Source organism: Tachysurus vachellii, chromosome 20 (genome assembly GCF_030014155.1).
Source record: "Tachysurus vachellii isolate PV-2020 chromosome 20, HZAU_Pvac_v1, whole genome shotgun sequence".
Lineage (NCBI taxonomy): Eukaryota > Metazoa > Chordata > Actinopteri > Siluriformes > Bagridae > Tachysurus > Tachysurus vachellii.
In genome coordinates, this window is record NC_083479.1 from 21,714,008 (window position 1) to 21,733,477 (window position 19,470).

The window sequence follows — 19,470 nt, forward strand, 5'->3', positions numbered from 1 at the left end:
AAGCTGCTCTACAGTCAGAGCTGCTGTTAAAGAGAATTAATCAACACCTACATTCATCTATATGTTTAGTGTCAAACCACTTAGGAAGCTGGAAGTATCTGAACTTCGATTTGGGACGCGCCCATCTGCTAATTCTTTGGGAAAGGGAGTCGCGCATGCGCAGTGTGCAGTCGCGCTGTTTTGCAGAGTGGCTGTGACGCGGTGGTCTATATTTCAGGGCTGCTGGTGGATTGTGCAGGTAGGTGGGCGGGGAGGAGGGAGGGGGGAGCAGCACCACCACCACAACAATAACAACAACAACAACAACAACAACAATGTCGCTGTATTTACAATCTGAGCAGCAGGGATGCGGTGTGTTTATTAGAAAAGGGGATGGATGTTTTATCATGTATCTCTCTCACACACACATACACACACAAACACACACACACACGCATACATACACATACACACGCATACATACACATACACACACATACACGCACACACATACACACACACAAATTCACACACACAAACACACATACACACACATACACACACAAACACACACACACACACACATACACATATACACACACAGACACACACACACACACACATCCTCCGGCAGGTTCATAAGAACCCTCTACTAATGCATTATGGTGCACTTTGTGTTCATTTACAAGCTCTGGTGTTATTATGCATGATCTAGGGAAAATTCTCCAAACCCTCCATCACGTCACATCAGTGTCATCACGTGCATGGGGTACAAATGTGTGTTTAAGACACGTTTCTATGAGGGAGGTTTAAATGTTGTTAGTCAGTGTTGTGTGTAATAAAAGTGTTGTGTTTCTTCTGCATGTGATTAGTCAGCTGTTATGTAATGTGTGTGTAATGTGTGTGTAATGTGTGATGTAGATAGAGTTATATACTGTACACGTGCACACACATCACACATCAGTCCTGTTCACAAACCTTCACAACAACAGTAGGTCTGAAAAGCCTACATCATTAATAAGAGCTCTACAATGAGACATGACAATCTGAATGCAATGTGTAGAACATTTACATTGTGGAGGAGTCGAGACACCAAGCTCATTTATTCAGGCATAAAAATCACACCTGAGACCAGGTGATAGTCTGTAAAGTCATCCTGGTGTTTGCTGGTGCTGTAAGGAACAAACACTGATGATCTGGATGTACTAATGATCTCACACACACACACACACACACACACACACACACACAGTGTATTAGTGAGAAAGGAGCAATGAACTGTTGCATGTAATAGAGAAAAAGATAGATAGATAGATAGATAGATAGAGAGAGAGAGAGAGAGAGAGAGTTCACTTCAGTTTACGTCACTTCAGCAAGCACTGAGCACTACACTCTGCTCGTACTACTGTGTGTGTTCATGCCTCTCATCTTCAAGCTCTCTATTAAAAACAAACAGACAAGTTTCAGTCATTTCTGTTCTTTTTCTTTCTATTAACCGAACACTTTAACAGTGTTTACACTGAGTGTTTAAGTCAATCCGTGTTTATTTCCCACCTCTCTACCTCCTCAGAGTTCTCTTGGACAGCATGGCTGTGGAAAAGCGCTTGGCGTATTCCATCGTGCAGTTCCTCAGAGACCAGACACATTCAGGGTCACTGAACTCTGACGAACAGGAAAGCCTTGAAGGTAACGGCCCAGAGTCGGGCTTCGAAACATGTTCAGTACACAGTTCTAAAGTTTAACATTTAGTAATTGGGGTGGGGGTGGGGTGGGGTGGGGGGTATCCTGCGTCCTGAATCTTAACACGGACATGAACATTCCTTAAATATTCAGGAGTAAGTGTTCAGGATTAAGAGGAATGAATTTTAATGGTTTTAATCTTTAATCGCTGTCTTTAGATGATAAATAAATTGAGGTGTTGATGAGAAAGTCTGATGTTAGTGTTTGTTCTCTTTCAGTCGCAATACAGTGTTTAGAGACGACGTTTAAGTTCAGCTCCAGTGATGCTCAGCTCGCAGCTACACAACCTCTCACTGAGATCTTCCTCAACGCTCTGCTCAAGGTCAAACACCAGCACATAGCTATTTATCTGTCCATGCATCTGTCCATCCGTCCATCCGTCTATCTATCTATCTATCTATCTATCTATCTATCTATCTATCTATCTATCTATCTATCTATCTATCTATCTATCACACACACAGCTGTACACTGTTTTTTTTCATTGTTTATTTCTTCTGTTCTTTCCTTTTCCCTTCTTTTCTCTTTCTTTATTTCTCTCCATTTCTTCTTCTCATATCGTCCATGATCTTTCTAACCCAAGCCGTGTTCTTGTCCTTCTAAAAATTCAAATCCATAGAATGACATCGTCGTGTCTCCGTCTGCTGAAGACATGGAGAGAGCCGAGCAGCTGAAAAATGAAGGCATGTGACATTCACTGATCTGAGATACAACATGTGTGACGTTGTGTTGTGTGTGTTGTGTGTGTTGTGTGTGTTGTGTCACATTTCTCAGGCATTAAGTGTAGTTGAATGTATAGATGTGTAATTGTGATTTTGTAATTGTGTAAGTGTAGTTCTGTAAGTGTAGTTTAGTTGTTGTAGAGGTAGCTGTATGTTTGTGTAGATGTAGCTGTACGATTGTGTAGATGTAGCTGTACGTTTGTGTAGATGTAGCTGTACGATTGTGTAGATGTAGCTGTACGATTGTGTAGATGTAGCTGTACGTTTGTGTAGATGTAGCTGTACGATTGTGTAGATGTAGCTGTATGTTTGTGTAGATGTAGCTGTATGATTGTGTAGATGTAGCTGTACGTTTGTGTAGATGTAGCTGTACGATTGTGTAGATGTAGCTGTATGATTGTGTAGTTGTAGCTGTACGATTGTGTAGATGTAGCTGTACGATTGTGTAGATGTAGCTGTATGATTGTGTAGATGTAGCTGTACGTTTGTGTAGATGTTGCTGTACATTTGTGTAGATGTAGCTGTACGATTGTGTAGATGTAGCTGTACGTTTGTGTAGATGTTGCTGTACGTTTGTGTAGATGTAGCTGTACGTTTGTGTAGATGTAGCTGTACGATTGTGTAGATGTAGCTGTACGTTTGTGTAGATGTAGCTGTACGTGTTTGTAGATGTAGCTGTACGATTGTGTAGATGTAGCTGTACGTTTGTGTAGATGTAGCTGTACGATTGTGTAGATGTAGCTGTACGTTTGTGTAGATGTAGCTGTACGATTGTGTAGATGTAGCTGTACGATTGTGTAGATGTAGCTGTACGATTGTGTAGATGTAGCTGTACGTTTGTGTAGATGTAGCTGTACGATTGTGTAGATGTAGCTGTACGTTTGTGTAGATGTAGCTGTACGTTTGTGTAGATGTAGCTGTACGATTGTGTAGATGTAGCTGTACGTTTGTGTAGATGTAGCTGTACGATTGTGTAGATGTAGCTGTACGTTTGTGTAGATGTAGCTGTACGATTGTGTAGATGTAGCTGTACGATTGTGTAGATGTAGCTGTACGTTTGTGTAGATGTAGCTGTACGATTGTGTAGATGTAGCTGTACGATTGTGTAGATGTAGCTGTACGTTTGTGTAGATGTAGCTGTACGATTGTGTAGATGTAGCTGTATGTTTGTGTAGATGTAGCTGTATGATTGTGTAGATGTAGCTGTACGTTTGTGTAGATGTAGCTGTACGATTGTGTAGATGTAGCTGTATGATTGTGTAGTTGTAGCTGTACGATTGTGTAGATGTAGCTGTACGATTGTGTAGATGTAGCTGTATGATTGTGTAGATGTAGCTGTACGTTTGTGTAGATGTTGCTGTACATTTGTGTAGATGTAGCTGTACGATTGTGTAGATGTAGCTGTACGATTGTGTAGATGTAGCTGTATGATTGTGTAGATGTAGCTGTACGTTTGTGTAGATGTTGCTGTACGTTTGTGTAGATGTAGCTGTATGATTGTGTAGATGTAGCTGTACGTTTGTGTAGATGTTGCTGTACGTTTGTGTAGATGTAGCTGTACGTTTGTGTAGATGTAGCTGTACGATTGTGTAGATGTAGCTGTACGATTGTGTAGATGTAGCTGTACGTTTGTGTAGATGTTGCTGTACGTTTGTGTAGATGTAGCTGTACGATTGTGTAGATGTAGCTGTACGATTGTGTAGATGTAGCTGTACGATTGTGTAGATGTAGCTGTACGTTTGTGTAGATGTAGCTGTACGTTTGTGTAGATGTAGCTGTACGTTTGTGTAGATGTAGCTTTACGATTGTGTAGATGTTGCTGTACGTTTGTGTAGATGTAGCTGTCCGATTGTGTAGATGTAGCTGTACGTTTGTGTAGATGTTGCTGTACGTTTGTGTAGATGTAGCTGTACGTTTGTGTAGATGTAGCTGTACGATTGTGTAGATGTTGCTGTACGTTTGTGTAGATGTAGCTGTACGATTGTGTAGATGTAGCTGTACGATTGTGTAGATGTAGCTGTACGATTGTGTAGATGTAGCTGTACGTTTGTGTAGATGTAGCTGTACGTTTGTGTAGATGTAGCTGTACGATTGTGTAGATGTACCTGTACGTTTGTGTAGATGTAGCTGTATGTTTGTGTAGATGTAGCTGTACGATTGTGTAGATGTAGCTGTATGATTGTGTAGATGTAGCTGTACGTTTGTGTAGATGTAGCTGTACAGTTGTGTAGATGTAGCTGTATGATTGTGTAGATGTAGCTGTACGTTTGTGTAGATGTAGCTGTACGATTGTGTAGATGTAGCTGTACGTTTGTGTAGATGTAGCTGTACGATTGTGTAGATGTAGCTGTACGTTTGTGTAGATGTAGCTGTACGATTGTGTAGATGTAGCTGTATGATTGTGTAGTTGTAGCTGTACGATTGTGTAGATGTAGCTGTACGATTGTGTAGATGTAGCTGTATGATTGTGTAGATGTAGCTGTACGTTTGTGTAGATGTTGCTGTACGTTTGTGTAGATGTAGCTGTATGATTGTGTAGATGTAGCTGTACGTTTGTGTAGATGTTGCTGTACGTTTGTGTAGATGTAGCTGTACGTTTGTGTAGATGTAGCTGTACGATTGTGTAGATGTAGCTGTACGATTGTGTAGATGTAGCTGTACGTTTGTGTAGATGTTGCTGTACGTTTGTGTAGATGTAGCTGTACGATTGTGTAGATGTAGCTGTACGATTGTGTAGATGTAGCTGTACGATTGTGTAGATGTAGCTGTACGTTTGTGTAGATGTAGCTGTACGTTTGTGTAGATGTAGCTGTACGTTTGTGTAGATGTAGCTTTACGATTGTGTAGATGTTGCTGTACGTTTGTGTAGATGTAGCTGTCCGATTGTGTAGATGTAGCTGTACGTTTGTGTAGATGTTGCTGTACGTTTGTGTAGATGTAGCTGTACGTTTGTGTAGATGTAGCTGTACGATTGTGTAGATGTTGCTGTACGTTTGTGTAGATGTAGCTGTACGATTGTGTAGATGTAGCTGTACGATTGTGTAGATGTAGCTGTACGATTGTGTAGATGTAGCTGTACGTTTGTGTAGATGTAGCTGTACGTTTGTGTAGATGTTGCTGTACGTTTGTGTAGATGTAGCTGTACGTTTGTGTAGATGTTGCTGTACGTTTGTGTAGATGTAGCTGTACGATTGTGTAGATGTAGCTGTACGATTGTGTAGATGTAGCTGTACGATTGTGTAGATGTAGCTGTACGTTTGTGTAGATGTAGCTGTACGTTTGTGTAGATGTAGCTTTACGATTGTGTAGATGTTGCTGTACGTTTGTGTAGATGTAGCTGTACGATTGTGTAGATGTAGCTGTACGTTTGTGTAGATGTTGCTGTACGTTTGTGTAGATGTAGCTGTACGTTTGTGTAGATGTAGCTGTACGATTGTGTAGATGTAGCTGTACGATTGTGTAGATGTAGCTGTACGATTGTGTAGATGTAGCTGTACGATTGTGTAGATGTAGCTGTACGATTGTGTAGATGTAGCTGTACGATTGTGTAGATGTAGCTGTACGATTGTGTAGATGTAGCTGTACGATTGTGTAGATGTAGCTGTACGATTGTGTAGATGTAGCTGTACGATTGTGTAGATGTAGCTGTACGTTTGTGTAGATGTAGCTGTACGTTTGTGTAGATGTAGCTGTATGATTGTGTAGATGTAGCTGTACGATTGTGTAGATGTAGCTGTACGATTGTGTAGATGTAGCTGTATGATTGTGTAGATGTAGCTGTATGATTGTGTAGATGTAGCTGTACGATTGTGTAGATGTAGCTGTATGATTGTGTAGATGTTGCTGTACGTTTGTGTAGATGTAGCTGTATGATTGTGTAGATGTAGCTGTATGATTGTGTAGATGTTGCTGTACGTTTGTGTAGATGTTGCTGTACGTTTGTGTAGATGTAGCTGTACGATTGTGTAGATGTAGCTGTACGTTTGTGTAGATGTAGCTGTACGTTTGTGTAGATGTAGCTGTATGATTGTGTAGATGTAGCTGTACGATTGTGTAGATGTAGCTGTACGATTGTGTAGATGTAGCTGTACGATTGTGTAGATGTAGCTGTATGATTGTGTAGATGTAGCTGTATGATTGTGTAGATGTAGCTGTACGATTGTGTAGATGTAGCTGTACGTTTGTGTAGATGTAGCTGTACGATTGTGTAGATGTAGCTGTACGATTGTGTAGATGTAGCTGTACGATTGTGTAGATGTAGCTGTATGATTGTGTAGATGTAGCTGTACGATTGTGTAGATGTAGCTTCTGTAATAAAACTGCTTGTTTTTCAGGAAACAATCACATGAGGGAGGAAAACCACAGCTGTGCACTGGACTGTTACACAAAAGCCATCCATTTGGACCAAAGAAATGCAGTTTACTTTTGTAACAGGTGAGAAAACACACACAGAGACATATTGAGACACACACGGAGACACACTGAGTTACACACTGAGACACACTGAGTTACACACTGAGACACACACTGAGACACACACTGAGACACACACTGAGACACACACTGAGTTAAACACTGAGTTACACACTGAGTTACACACTGAGACACACTGAGACACACTGAGACATACTGAGTTACACACTGAGACACACTGAGACACACACTGAGACACACACTGAGACACACTGAGTTACACACTGAGACACACTGAGTTACACACTGAGACACACTGAGTTACACACTGAGACACACTGAGACATACTGAGTTACACACTGAGTTACACACTAAGTTACACACTGAGACACACTAAGTTACACACTGAGACACACTGAGACACACCCTGAGACACACACTGAGACACACTGAGACACACACTGAGACACACTGAGACACACTGAGACACACCCTGAGACACACACTGAGACACACACTGAGACACACTGAGACACACACTGAGACACACTGAGACACACTGAGACATACTGAGTTACACACTGAGTTACACACTAAGTTACACACTGAGACACACACTGAGACACACTGAGACACACTGAGACACACTGAGTTATACACTTCACTCCAGAGCTTCATGTCATCATAAATAAATTAAACAGGAAGTGATGTAATCAGTTCCATTCTCACTGACCTGTTGTGTGTGTTTCAGGGCTGCAGCACACAGTAAACTGGGAAATTACACAGAAGCGATTGGAGACTGTGAGCGTGCCATCGCATTCGATCCCACATACAGTAAAGCTTACGGACGAATGGGGTGAGCAGGTCACGCCTCTGTATTTACATTTCACTACAGCGTACACACTAAGCTGTGTGTTATTAGTTACAGATACCACACAGGTCACTCAGAAGATGTAGAATTACTGACTGTTGCACTGTACAAAGTATTGGCACCCTTCCTTCCGGTCCATCAGCAGAGATGAAGCAGGCAGTGATTTATAGAGCACTTATAATGATTAAAACTCCTCCAACAGCCAATCAGAACAGGCTAGAATAAAGTTAACACCCGACACTAGGGGGCGATATTCAAAGTTTGCGAGCTAAAGTGTTTATGTGAGAAAACATGAGATGTGAGGCTTCATATTCAGATTAACTTTACCTGCATGTAGCTCTCACACCTCTGAGGTGTTCACTGATGCCATAACGTAAACTATATGATCATACTTTTTCCCTCAGTTCTGATTTGTCAATTGATGAAATATCGAGGCACACCTCTGCTTTAGATAGGCTTTTCTGTCTGCATGCGCCGCACTCAAACACAAGTCCTATACAGCAGTAGTGTATTAGTGTACAGTAGTAAACAGTATGGTACAGTAGTGTAGTAGTGTACAGAAGTGTATTAGTGTACAGTAGTGTATTAGTGTACAGTAGTAAACAGTATGGTACAGTAGTGTAGTAGTGTACAGAAGTGTATTAGTGTACAGTAGTGTATTAGTGTACAGTAGTAAACAGTATGGTACAGTACTGTAGTAGTGTACAGTAGTGTATTAGTGTACAGTAGTGTATTAGTGTACAGTAGTAAACAGTATGGTACAGTAGTGTAGTAGTGTACAGTAGTGTATTAGTGTACAGTAGTGTATTAGTGTACAGTAGTAAACAGTATGGTACAGTAGTGTATTAGTGTACAGTAGTAAACAGTATGGTACAGTAGTGTACAGTAGTAAACAGTATGGTACAGTAGTGTAGTAGTGTACAGTAGTGTATTAGTGTACAGTAGTGTATTAGTGTACAGTAGTAAACAGTATGGTACAGTAGTGTAGTAGTGTACAGAAGTGGATTAGTGTACAGTAGTAAACAGTATGGTACAGTAGTGTAGTAGTGTACAGTAGTGTAGTAGTGTACAGTAGTAAACAGTATGGTACAGTAGTGTAGTAGTGTACAGAATGTAGTAGTTTATAGTAGTATACAGTAATGTACAGAAATGTACAGCAGTGTAGAGCAGTATACATTAGTGTAGTAGTTTACAGCAGTATGAAGTAGAGTATAGTAGTATGCATTAGTGTACAGCAGTGTACAGTTGTATACAGTAGTGTACAGTACAGTAGTATACAGCTGTTTAAAAATATTTACAGTAGTGTACAGTAGTGTACAGTAATATACAGTAGTGTACAGTAGTGTACAGTAATATACAGTAGTGTACAGTACTGTATAGTAGTTTACAGAACTGTAGTGTAGTAGTGTACAGTAGTATACAGAATTGTACAGTAGTGTACAGCAGTGTAGCATAATATACATTAGTTTAGTAGTATGCATGAGTGTACAAAGGTGTACAGTAGTATACAGTTGTTTACAAATGTGTACAGTAGTGCACAGTAGTGTACAGTAATATACAGTAGTGTATAGTAGTGTACAGAACTATAGTATAGTAGTGTATAGTAGTGTATTAGTGTAGTAGTATACAGTAGTGTAAAGTATTGTAGTAGTATACAGTAGTATACAGAATTGTACAGTAGTATACATTAGTGTAGTAGTGAACAGTAGTGTAGAAGAATGTACAGTAGTATATAGTAGTGTATGGAAGTGTATTAGTGTACCGTATTGTACAGTAGTGTATTAGTGTACAGTAGTATACAGTAAGGTACAGTAGAGTACAGTAATATACAGTAGTGTCCAGTAGTGTACTAGTGTACAGTGGGTACAGTAATGTATTAGGGCACAGTAGTGTACAGTAGTATACTGTTGTTTACTCATGTGCACAGTAGTGTTCAGTAGTGTACAGTAGTGTATTAGTGTACAGTAGTGTACAGACGTGTACAGTAGTGTGTAACAGAGTGATAGAATCTTTAGCTGTGACATTTCTGCAGTTATAACAGGTTTCTTCTTGGTTTGAAGATTAGCGCTGGCTGCCATGGGCAAGTTTCCAGAGGCCATCAATTACTTTAAGAAGGCGCTGGTACTGGACCCGGAAAATGACACCTACAAATCCAACTTAAAGACCGCTGAGCAAAAGAAGACAGAAACCTCGAGCTCGGTGAGTGGAACACACTGGAATCATCGAAGTGTCTGAAAGATTAGATTTGGTGCTATAATGTACTGACGTAATCAGTCTGTGGAATGTTGCATGCAGTTATACACATCAGGTGTTTGTGTGTGTGTGTGTGTGTGTGTGTGTGTGTTCGTGTATTAAACATGTTGTTGTAGTTTGTTTGGTGAACGTGTGTGTTTGGTGAATGTGTATCCTCAGACGGTGTCCAGACTGGGCTTCGACATGGCGAGTCTCATCAACAACCCAGCGTTCATAAGCATGGTAAGCAGCAGCGGTGTTCATAGCAGCTTTATAGGTCTTGTATCACTGTAAACTTCACAGTGTGTCACAAATTGACGTTCCGTTCCAGCCGTGCCACTGTTTAACACAGACGGGTTTTGGATGTTTAGAACGTGTGGCTCCACAGCGGAACTGTCGTCTATTGTTAGAACAAACTCCACGTTTGCAGATCACCAGTTAAACGTAGAGGCTGTAACATGATCGTGACCTGACACTGACCTGAATGACCTGAGTACTGACTGCTGAGTGACGAGGAGCTCCACAGCTGCTCACTGTCTGGATCTCAGTACCATGAAATGCTCTTCTGACATCTACTTTAGATTGTAATAAACTGAGAGAGGATTTGGAGTCATTAGTTACCTGTGTGGGCCTCAGAGTTACTGGAGCTGTCACTCTGTCATTCTACTTCTGTTTCTTCAATATAACTCTGCAACCTCTGCATTCCATCTTGATTATATCATGTAAAGAAATAAAATGAGATGTAAATATCACCAGCTAATAAACATTTTAAAGGTTTAGTCACAGACTCGAGCCACTGAGATGATAAAGCTTCTCTTTTCTCTACATTAACACAGCCGTCGTATTTACAGTTAACAACCAGTACAAATGAACGAGAGCACAGAACAAGAAAGATCAGGAACATGCAGCATGTGAAAGCTCTGTACTCTTATGGAGGTGTTAATTATGGAGGTGTTAATTATGGAAGTGTTAATTGCAGAAGTGTTAAGTGCGGAGTTATTAACCGTGTTTCATCACGTGCCCTTGTTTGATTTAATCCCCCATTCTAACTGAATTCTCTGGATTATTGTTTTTCTGCAGGAACCAGTGTCTGATTCTCGTCTGTTCTCCATGTCCGATTCTCGTCTGTTCCGAGTCTGATCCTCTTCTGTTCCGTGTCTGATTCTCGTCTGTTCCGAGTCTGATCCTCTTCTGTTCCCTGTGTCTGATTCTCGTCTGTTCCCCGTGTCTGATTCTCGACTGTTACCAGTATTTGATGCTCGTTTGATCCCTGTGTCTGATTCTCATCTGTTCTCCATGTCTGATTCTTGTCTGTTACCAGTGACTGATTCTCGTCTGTTCCCTATGTCTGATTCTTGTCTGTTCCCCGTGTCTGATTCTCATCTGTTCTCCATGTCTGATTCTTGTCTGTACTCCATGTCTGATTCTCGTCTGTTCCGAGTCTGATCCTCTTCTGTTCCCTGTGTCTGATTCTCGTCTGTTACCAGTATTTGATGCTCGTTTGATCCCTGTGTCTGATTCTTGTCTGTTCTCCATGTCTGATTCTCATCTGTTCTCCATGTCTGATTCTTGTCTGTACTCCATGTCTGATTCTCGTCTGTTCCGAGTCTGATTCTCTTCTGTTCCCTGTGCCTGATTCTTGTCTGTTACCAGTGTCTGATTCTCGTCTGTTCCCCGTGTCTGATTCTCGTTTGATCCCTGTGTCTGATTCTCGACTGTTACCAGTGTTTGATGCTCGTCTGATCTCCGTGTCTGATTCTCATCTGATCCCTGTGTCTGATTCTCATCTGTTCCTAGTGTCTGATGCTCGTCTGATCTCCGTGTCTGTTTGTTGTCTGATCCCCGTGTCTGATTCTCATATGATCCCTGTGTCTGATTCTCGTCTGATCTGTGTCTGATTCTCGTTTGATCCCCGTATCTGATTGTCATCTGTTCCACATGTCTGATTCTTGTCTGATCTCCGTGTCTGATTCTCGTTTGATCCCCGTGTCTGATTGTCATCTGTTCCATATGTCTGATTCTCGTTTGATCCCTGTGTCTGATTGTCATCTGTTTCCCGTGTCTGATTCTCGTCTGATCCCCGTGTCTGAAACGTGATGTATAAGTGTATATGACATGACACACTCCTGAGGCTGTGTCTCCATTACATTTGCATTTGTTTATTTCCTTTCTGTCGGTCTCCAGGCTGCCAGCGTGATGCAGAACCAGCAGGTTCAGCAGCTGTAAGTGCTTCATGATCATCTTTATTCTCAGTGTTGATGTTGTGTTCAGCAGATTTAAAGACATTCGTTAATGAGTGAGTGTTAACTCCAGACTCAGCAGCAGAGTCTCAGAGTACAGAACCGTGTTGTGTGGAATAACATGTTGGAATGTCTGTCAGGATGTCGGGAATGATGTCGAGCGCAGTGAGAGGTCCAGCAGCAGGAGTCGGAGGGATGTCGGATATCTCCAGTCTGATTGAAGCGTAAGTGTTGATTTCTCCATCTGCAGATCTGAGGAACTCTTTACAGACTGAAGTCACAGTCACCACATTAACACCAGAACACCTTCAACTGCTCACCAGACTAAACATCTGCTGAGAGCATCTTCACTTTTAACTCCACTTTATACATTACTGTGGCTTTAAATTTAATTAAATACCTCTCTCGCTCTCTCTCTTGTTCTTTCTCTCTCTCTCTCTCTCTCTCCCTCTCTCTCTCTCTCTCTCTCTCTCTTTCAGTGGGCAGCAGTTTGCTCAGCAGATTCAGCAGCAGAACCCAGAGTTGATAGAACAGTTGAGGAACCACATCCGCAGTCAGTCATTCAGTGGCAGTCCTGAGGAACGCTCCTGATCAGAGCGCTGGTGTGTGTGTGAGTGAAGAGAGAGAGAGCGAGAGCGAGAGCGAGAGAGAGCGAGAGAGAGAGAGAGAGAGCGAGAGAGAGAGATCAAGAGAGAGAGAGAGAGAGAGAGGCATGGCACTTTATTTGGATCTGAGAACACGGGTGTAAATACTTTCACACCAAATGACTTTCCTCACTAATCAGCGTGAGCTCCTAATGTTCTAGAGTTCTAAAGGTTCTCAGTTAGATGCTGTATTTATTCAAGTCAAAATCGTATTCATTAAACATCTCGCTTCTGTTTCAGCTCTAACTGTCTGATCTATAATCTAAAGTGAGATTTCCACCAATCACAGACAGTCTGATAATATCTACCAATGATGTGATGAAGATAATTAGACCTGCATAGCAACACACAGGCGATTGGACGTCGAAGTGTTGTGTGATTTTACAGTGAATTAAAGGTGCAGTGTGATTATTATGAAGAGTTCTTGTTTGGCTACAAAATGAAAGAAGAAACTCCAGAAACGGTGAAGATGCGGAACAGTGTGTTTACATTCCTTACAGTGATCAGACTTTCTTTCCCACTCTTCTCCTTGTGTGTGTTTCTGGTCTGTTTCTTGCCAACTGATGATCTACAGGTTCTGTGTTTATCGTCCTGGACATACAGTGATCCTCAAAACCTGCTCCTGGTCTCCTGAACCGTCTGAGATCTGATATCGTGCTCTAACACTGTCAGTAAACTAGTGTGTGATTAGATTCTGTTTGGATTTATTAAACACTTACACAGATTTAAAAACACCAAATAAACCAGTTTGATTTGTGATTCTTAATCAAATCGAATGTTTATCCTGCTGGATTGATTCATCTGAAAGTGAATCAGTTAAACTGACTCGTGTGCTGTGTTCAGTTCAGCAGAAGCAGTGATGAGGTCATTGATGAGGTCACAGCATCGATGACACAGTTTTTCAGCATGTTATGTTGATCTTAGTTACAGTAAGACGTGCTGTGGATGTTTAGGCGACTCTGTACATGATGTTAAATTTATTCTGCATGCTCTAGAACCAGAGTGTCTGATCTCTAGAACAGAAGATGCCTGTAAACACTGAGAAACAGAAAATAAATCACAGCTGAATAAATGTCACATGAATTTATTGTGTTTCTTCAGCAAACCACCAAGTCTGTGATAAAATATGAATTATTTATCCTATTTATCCTGTTTACAGATTTATATATTTACGAAATTTGCGTCTCGTTATCAGTTATGGAACAAACAGTGCTTCAGTGTGCTTTCAATGAACAATCATCTAATTCTACAATAACTTACTGTGGTAAAGGTGTTAAAGGTGCAGCGTGTAATGCTTAAAGTTCTTTTAGATCTGGAACAAGTCTAGAATCTTGGGATACGTTACAAATCTTCCGAAGTCGCCGTCCCTGCACTGAAATTGGTGAAGCCCCGCCCACTCCCACTGGTGACAGACAGTTTTAACCAAGGGGGCGGAGTTTCCCTCCCAGGCAGCAGAGGGCTGTAAACATTATAGAAAGCTGCTTTAAAGACTGCTGAGATTTCACTCACTCATTCATTCATCTTCTACCGCTTATCCGAACTACCTCGGGTCACGGGGAGCCTGTGCCTATCTCAGGCGTCATCGGGCATCAAGGCAGGATACACCCTGGACGGAGTGCCAACCCATCACAGGGCACACACACACACACACACACTCTCATTCACTCACACAATCACACACTACGGACAATTTTCCAGAGATGCCAATCAACCTACCATGCATGTCTTTGGACCGGGGGAGGAAACCGGAGTACCCGGAGGAAACCCCCGAGGCACGGGGAGAACATGCAAACTCCACACACACAAGGTGGAGGTGGGAATCGAACCCCCAACCCTGGAGGTGTGAGGTGAACGTGCTAACCACTAAGCCACCGTGACCCCCTATTGAGATTTATTCTGAGGAAAACAATAACGTGTGTTTACAGCTATTTAAAATAAGCTCAACAGCCTCATCTTTATCTAGTCCTTCTCTGACCGGGTTCCTCAGTGATGTGGACGTTATAAAGACTCTGTGTCTACAGGTTTGAGTCGTATTTAGAGGACAGTTCTCTCTTTTATTAACATATACACACTTAAAATCTGAAGCAGGCTTTAAAAGCACATATTTTAAAAGAAGAAAATCAGCTGATGTGTAAAAAGTGGTGATGCGGTTGGTCTGTGGAGGTTTAGGTGACCAGTACAGGACGTCAGAGCAGCCTCAGGTCTCAGGGTTCAGGTACGGACACACCACACACACCTGAGCGATGTCATCATACTCGTATGTCCGTTTCAGGAAAGTGTCTGTGAGCCTCAGACCTGATATACTCTGAAACACAACACACAACACACACACATTTAAAACAACGAATACATAAAGTCTTAAACATAAAGTGTGTGTGTTACGTGTATTTATCATCTTACGTGCTAAGCTGTGTGTAAAATGTGAAACTGCACTGTAACTGCACAGCTTTTACAAAACAACTATTTATTCTTACAAAACTTTTACATTACAGTTTAGTGGTGAGTTAAAAAAAAGTAATAAACACTGCGTGTGTGTGTGTGTGTGAGAGAGAGAGAGAGAGACAGTACTGTCATCATTCTGTAGTCAGTATTTAAAACAAAACAAAAGCCTTTGAACAGTGATTTAGACTCATGGTAGGGCTGGGCGATACGGCTGAAAACTGTATCACGATATCAGTGTTTCATTTCGGTTCGATATCGATAATTATTGATATTGTTTATGACCCATTTAAAATAAGGACCAGGAGAAAAATCTATTACATTTAAACCTTTTTATTTTAAACTTTTTAAACCTCAGTTATTAAGACACATCTGCTGCTTGTGCAGTGTTGCAGCTACAGATGTTGTTGGTTGAATACGGCTGTGCACCAAAGGGTGTGTGAGGCTAAAGTGGTAAAACAAGTTTGTGGTATTACTGGGGTCTTGGCGGGGACGACGGTCTTGTGTAATGTGCAGACGACGTTGGTGTGACTGCAATCAGACTTATAATATCCAAAACACTGCCATACTGGCGCGCTGACTTCCTCTTTTATTTACAATTTCTTCGCTCGCTGTGGCTCATTTTCTGCTCATCAGTCGCCGGTTACTGAAGAGGAATCCAGCAGACTGGCACGAGACGACGATATGGTGCAACCAAACTTGATACTGTTACATGATTGGCTGTTAGTGTGTCACTCCCTACGTTGCTAGGTTACCAGAGAGCGAGTGCCTTCGTTAATGCAACCAAACTTGCTTCGACAACCTCTGTTTTCTTCTGACGAAGAAAGAAAAATATCGAACGTTTTATCGAACACATTTTTTATTGATATCGATCACGTGTTTATCGTGATACATATCGTTATTGTTTTATCGCCCAGCCCTAACTCATGGTAAGTTAAGTCTGTAGCCTGGTGAACCAGAGGACATGCACCGATAGTCTTAAGCACTTTTATATGTTGCTCTGGATAAGAGAATCTGCCTAATGCTGTAAATGTAAATGAAGTATTTATCCATTTATAGTTACAATCCAGAGCTAATCTCAGCTTGTCATGTTACTGACAAACCACAAAGAAGATTAATCTCCACAAACTCCTCAGTCCTGGAGACCTGGAGAACGCTCACAATATAGACTCCATGTTACACACACACTTCTCACAGAATATCATAAATGAGATTTAAAATGCTGTTACTATGGTAACGATAAGGTATCAGAGCGAGTCATTAATATAAACCTGATCTACAGTCAGAGCTGCAGTTAGAGAGAATTAATCACCAGCTGAACACCAATCAGAGTCCAGTGTGTTAGTCACCTGTAGTCCCTGTACAGAGGAGAGGAGCTGCAGTGGGATGGACAGTGATGCACTTGGACCCAGTTTTCCCAGCTGCCTGCCTGAAACTCCACACCAGTGAACTGACCGAGTGTGACACATCTCCAGGAGCAGGTCCATGGTGCGTTCACTGACACACACACACACACACACACACACACACACACACACACACACACAGATGACACATACAGACACCACACACACACAGAAATATTTAATATAAATATTTAATATTTAAAATCCAAATATGTTTCATAAGTTTGTATAATAATAATAATAATAATGTGCCTGTATTTACACACAGACACAGTTTTACTTAGAGAACTCCTGTGCTTGTACCTGCAGTTTGTGATTTTACAGGTGATGTCAAACGGCTCCTCAATGTTCACTGTGTCAGGAACGAGCTCTAGTGAGAGCCGAACATCTCCATAACCTGGAGCCTGTAGTGAGGACCAAGTAAAAACTGTAAAACTTCAAACATTTCCAGATTTCACACATGACCAAGTAGACCCTCAGCTACAGCTACGTAAAGAAACTCTGTTAGCCCTGAGCTGTAACCCTGGAAGGACGCTCATATCAGGTAACATGGAGTGGAGTGACATCTGCTCCACACAGACTCTCCACTGGTGTCCCACAGGGCTCAGTACTTGGTCCTCTTCTTTTCTCCCTGTATACTCACTCTCTTAGTGAAGTTATTTCCTCACACAGGTTCTCTTACCACTGCTATGCTGATGATACACAACTTATCTTCTCTTTCCCACCCTCAGATACCACAGCTTCTGACCGGATCTCAGCACGTCTGGCAGAAATATCATCATGGATGACTGCTCATCAGTTAAAGCTCAATCCTAACAAAACTGAACTACTGATCATCAGGTGATTCATCCCCAGGTCATGATCTTGTTATATCCCTACATAACGATCTGATCTCCCCTTCAGCCACAGCTCACAACCTTGGGGTAACCATGGACACTCTGTCCTTTTCCTCTCATGTTGCTAATGTGACTCGCTCATGTCGGTTTCTTCTCTACAACATTAGAAGGATTCGGCCATTTCTGTCCACACAGGCTGCTCAGGTACTTGTTCAGTCTCTTGTCATTTCTAGACTGGATTACTGTAACACACTGCTGGCAGGTCTACATATGAACACAATCCGTCCTCTGCAAATGATCCAAAATGCAGCTGCACGGCTTGTGTTCAACCTGCCAAAGTTCTCCACACCACCACACTGCTGCGATCCCTCCACTGGCTTCTGGTAGCTGAACACATCAGATTCAAAACACTGATGCTGGCCTACAAAGCCAAAAATGGACCATCTCCCTCTTACCTCAAAGCCCTCATCACTCCTCACACTGCACCTCACACCCTCAGATCTACAGCACTGCTCCACTGGTCCCACCATCTCTCAGGGTAAGAGGTAAGTTTACTAAAAGTCTCTATTCTGCTCTGGTGGAATGAACTTCCCCTAGAGGTCCGGACAGCTGAGTCACTGGATATTTTCATACAGCGGTTGAAGACCTACTTATTCAGTAAACACTTCAACTAGAACTTCTTTCTTCATCTTCTACATTTATAAAGAAATAAACTTTGACACTTTTTCATTGTAACTTTGAACAAATGTTTTAATCTCATGGTATCTTAAGTATATAACTGAGTGAACCAGCATTAATGTATCCAATGTTAGAGATTTAAGCACTTATGTACGTCTCTCTGGATAAGGACGTCTGTCACATGATGTAAATGTAACCCACAGGTCCAGTGGTGGTGTTTGGACTGTACCATTCTCTGCAGCTGACTGGTCTGTAATCGTCCTCTCTCCCCCAGGTTGGTCTTCCACACGATGTCCAGTTTTCCGATGACAGTGACTCCTTTAATGACTCCTGCTTTCTCTGCAAACTCAGGTTTGGGTTTCAGACAGTACAGGTATTGCCGTGTGTCCATGGGCTGCAGGTACGACATCTTCCCAAACGTCGACTCTCTACAGAGAAGAAGGAGGCTGATTATTAGTCTAAATCATTTTAGATTTTGGTGAAAAAGTGAAAACAAATTTCAGCAATAAAAAGGTGTGACTCAGTCGTAACGTAACACTCTGTATGATCTGTAAACCCCAGGCTTCTGACTGAAGATGTGAAGTTTAATTTGTTTACATCTGAACACTGTGTTCTATATGAAGCACTGCGTGTAATGTTCAGTGTTCAGTGTTTACCGCTCCTCTCCCGAGCACACCGTGTTCAGTTCAGTGACATTGTACATCATGGAAGGTTCCAGAGACACTTTCTCCATGAACATGGGTGAGGTGGTGATGTTCTGGATCTGAGCCTCCAGGAAAACCTCGTCAGTCTGCAGGGTTCAGAACTGCTTTTAAAAGCTTTACACAGAGACGTCACAGCTGCTTTATTCGGACCGAGCCGAGCTGAGATCGGAGTGTGAGATCAAACACAGTGTGGAATTTACACACTGCGTGACATTAATGAAGGACAAAAGGACACTCTGTGTGTGAGACATTAATCACTAAATTTTAAAGAAATCAATCTTTATGTTTTATAGACATTAAAATGAAGCCGGAATAAAGCAGCTGAATCAGAGCAGTGATGTAGGATAAACTCACTCTGAACACACACACACACACAGACACACACACACATACACACACATACACACACAGTCACAAATACAGACACACATACAGACACACACACAAAGGCACTCCGACACACACACAGAGACACACACACAGACACACACACACACTCCGACACACACAGACACACTCCGACACACACAGACACACTCCGACACACACCGACACACACCGACAC

The 19,470-nt window shown here is 41.8% G+C and overlaps 2 protein-coding genes across 3 annotated transcripts in view; one reads left to right on the forward strand and one right to left on the reverse strand.

The window, feature by feature from the left end:
• The first annotated feature begins 172 nt into the window (after positions 1-172).
• sgtb (small glutamine rich tetratricopeptide repeat co-chaperone beta) lies at positions 173-13,914 on the forward strand. The gene is made up of 11 exons (XM_060896781.1): positions 173-238; positions 1,550-1,665; positions 1,938-2,041; positions 2,339-2,402; positions 6,776-6,875; positions 7,607-7,711; positions 9,787-9,925; positions 10,139-10,201; positions 12,143-12,180; positions 12,339-12,422; positions 12,678-13,914. The coding sequence occupies exons 2-11, from the start codon at positions 1,566-1,568 to the stop codon at positions 12,787-12,789; spliced, it is 909 nt and encodes a 302-aa protein (XP_060752764.1). The 5' UTR covers positions 173-238; positions 1,550-1,565; the 3' UTR covers positions 12,790-13,914.
• Positions 13,911-19,470, reverse strand: part of trappc13 (trafficking protein particle complex subunit 13) — a 13,786-nt gene continuing 8,226 nt past the window's right edge. For both annotated transcript variants that reach the window (XM_060896778.1, XM_060896779.1), the window contains 5 exons: positions 18,858-18,991; positions 18,431-18,629; positions 16,991-17,091; positions 16,631-16,778; positions 13,911-15,147 (listed from right to left, as the gene is read on the reverse strand). In XM_060896778.1, the coding sequence (XP_060752761.1) occupies positions 15,040-15,147; positions 16,631-16,778; positions 16,991-17,091; positions 18,431-18,629; positions 18,858-18,991 (690 nt within the window). In that variant the 3' untranslated portion in view covers positions 13,911-15,039. The remainder of the gene's footprint in view (positions 15,148-16,630; positions 16,779-16,990; positions 17,092-18,430; positions 18,630-18,857; positions 18,992-19,470) is intronic.

Bases quoted from the DNA above. Each gene is read 5' to 3' on its own strand.
- sgtb (XM_060896781.1), top strand. From the start codon at position 1,566: ATGGCTGTGGAAAAGCGCTTGGCGTATTCCATCGTGCAGTTCCTCAGA. The intron at 7,712-9,786 runs GTGAGCAGGTCA...CTTGGTTTGAAG, and splicing joins AAAGCTTACGGACGAATGGG to ATTAGCGCTGGCTGCCATGG. The intron at 12,181-12,338 runs GTAAGTGCTTCA...AATGTCTGTCAG, and splicing joins AACCAGCAGGTTCAGCAGCT to GATGTCGGGAATGATGTCGA.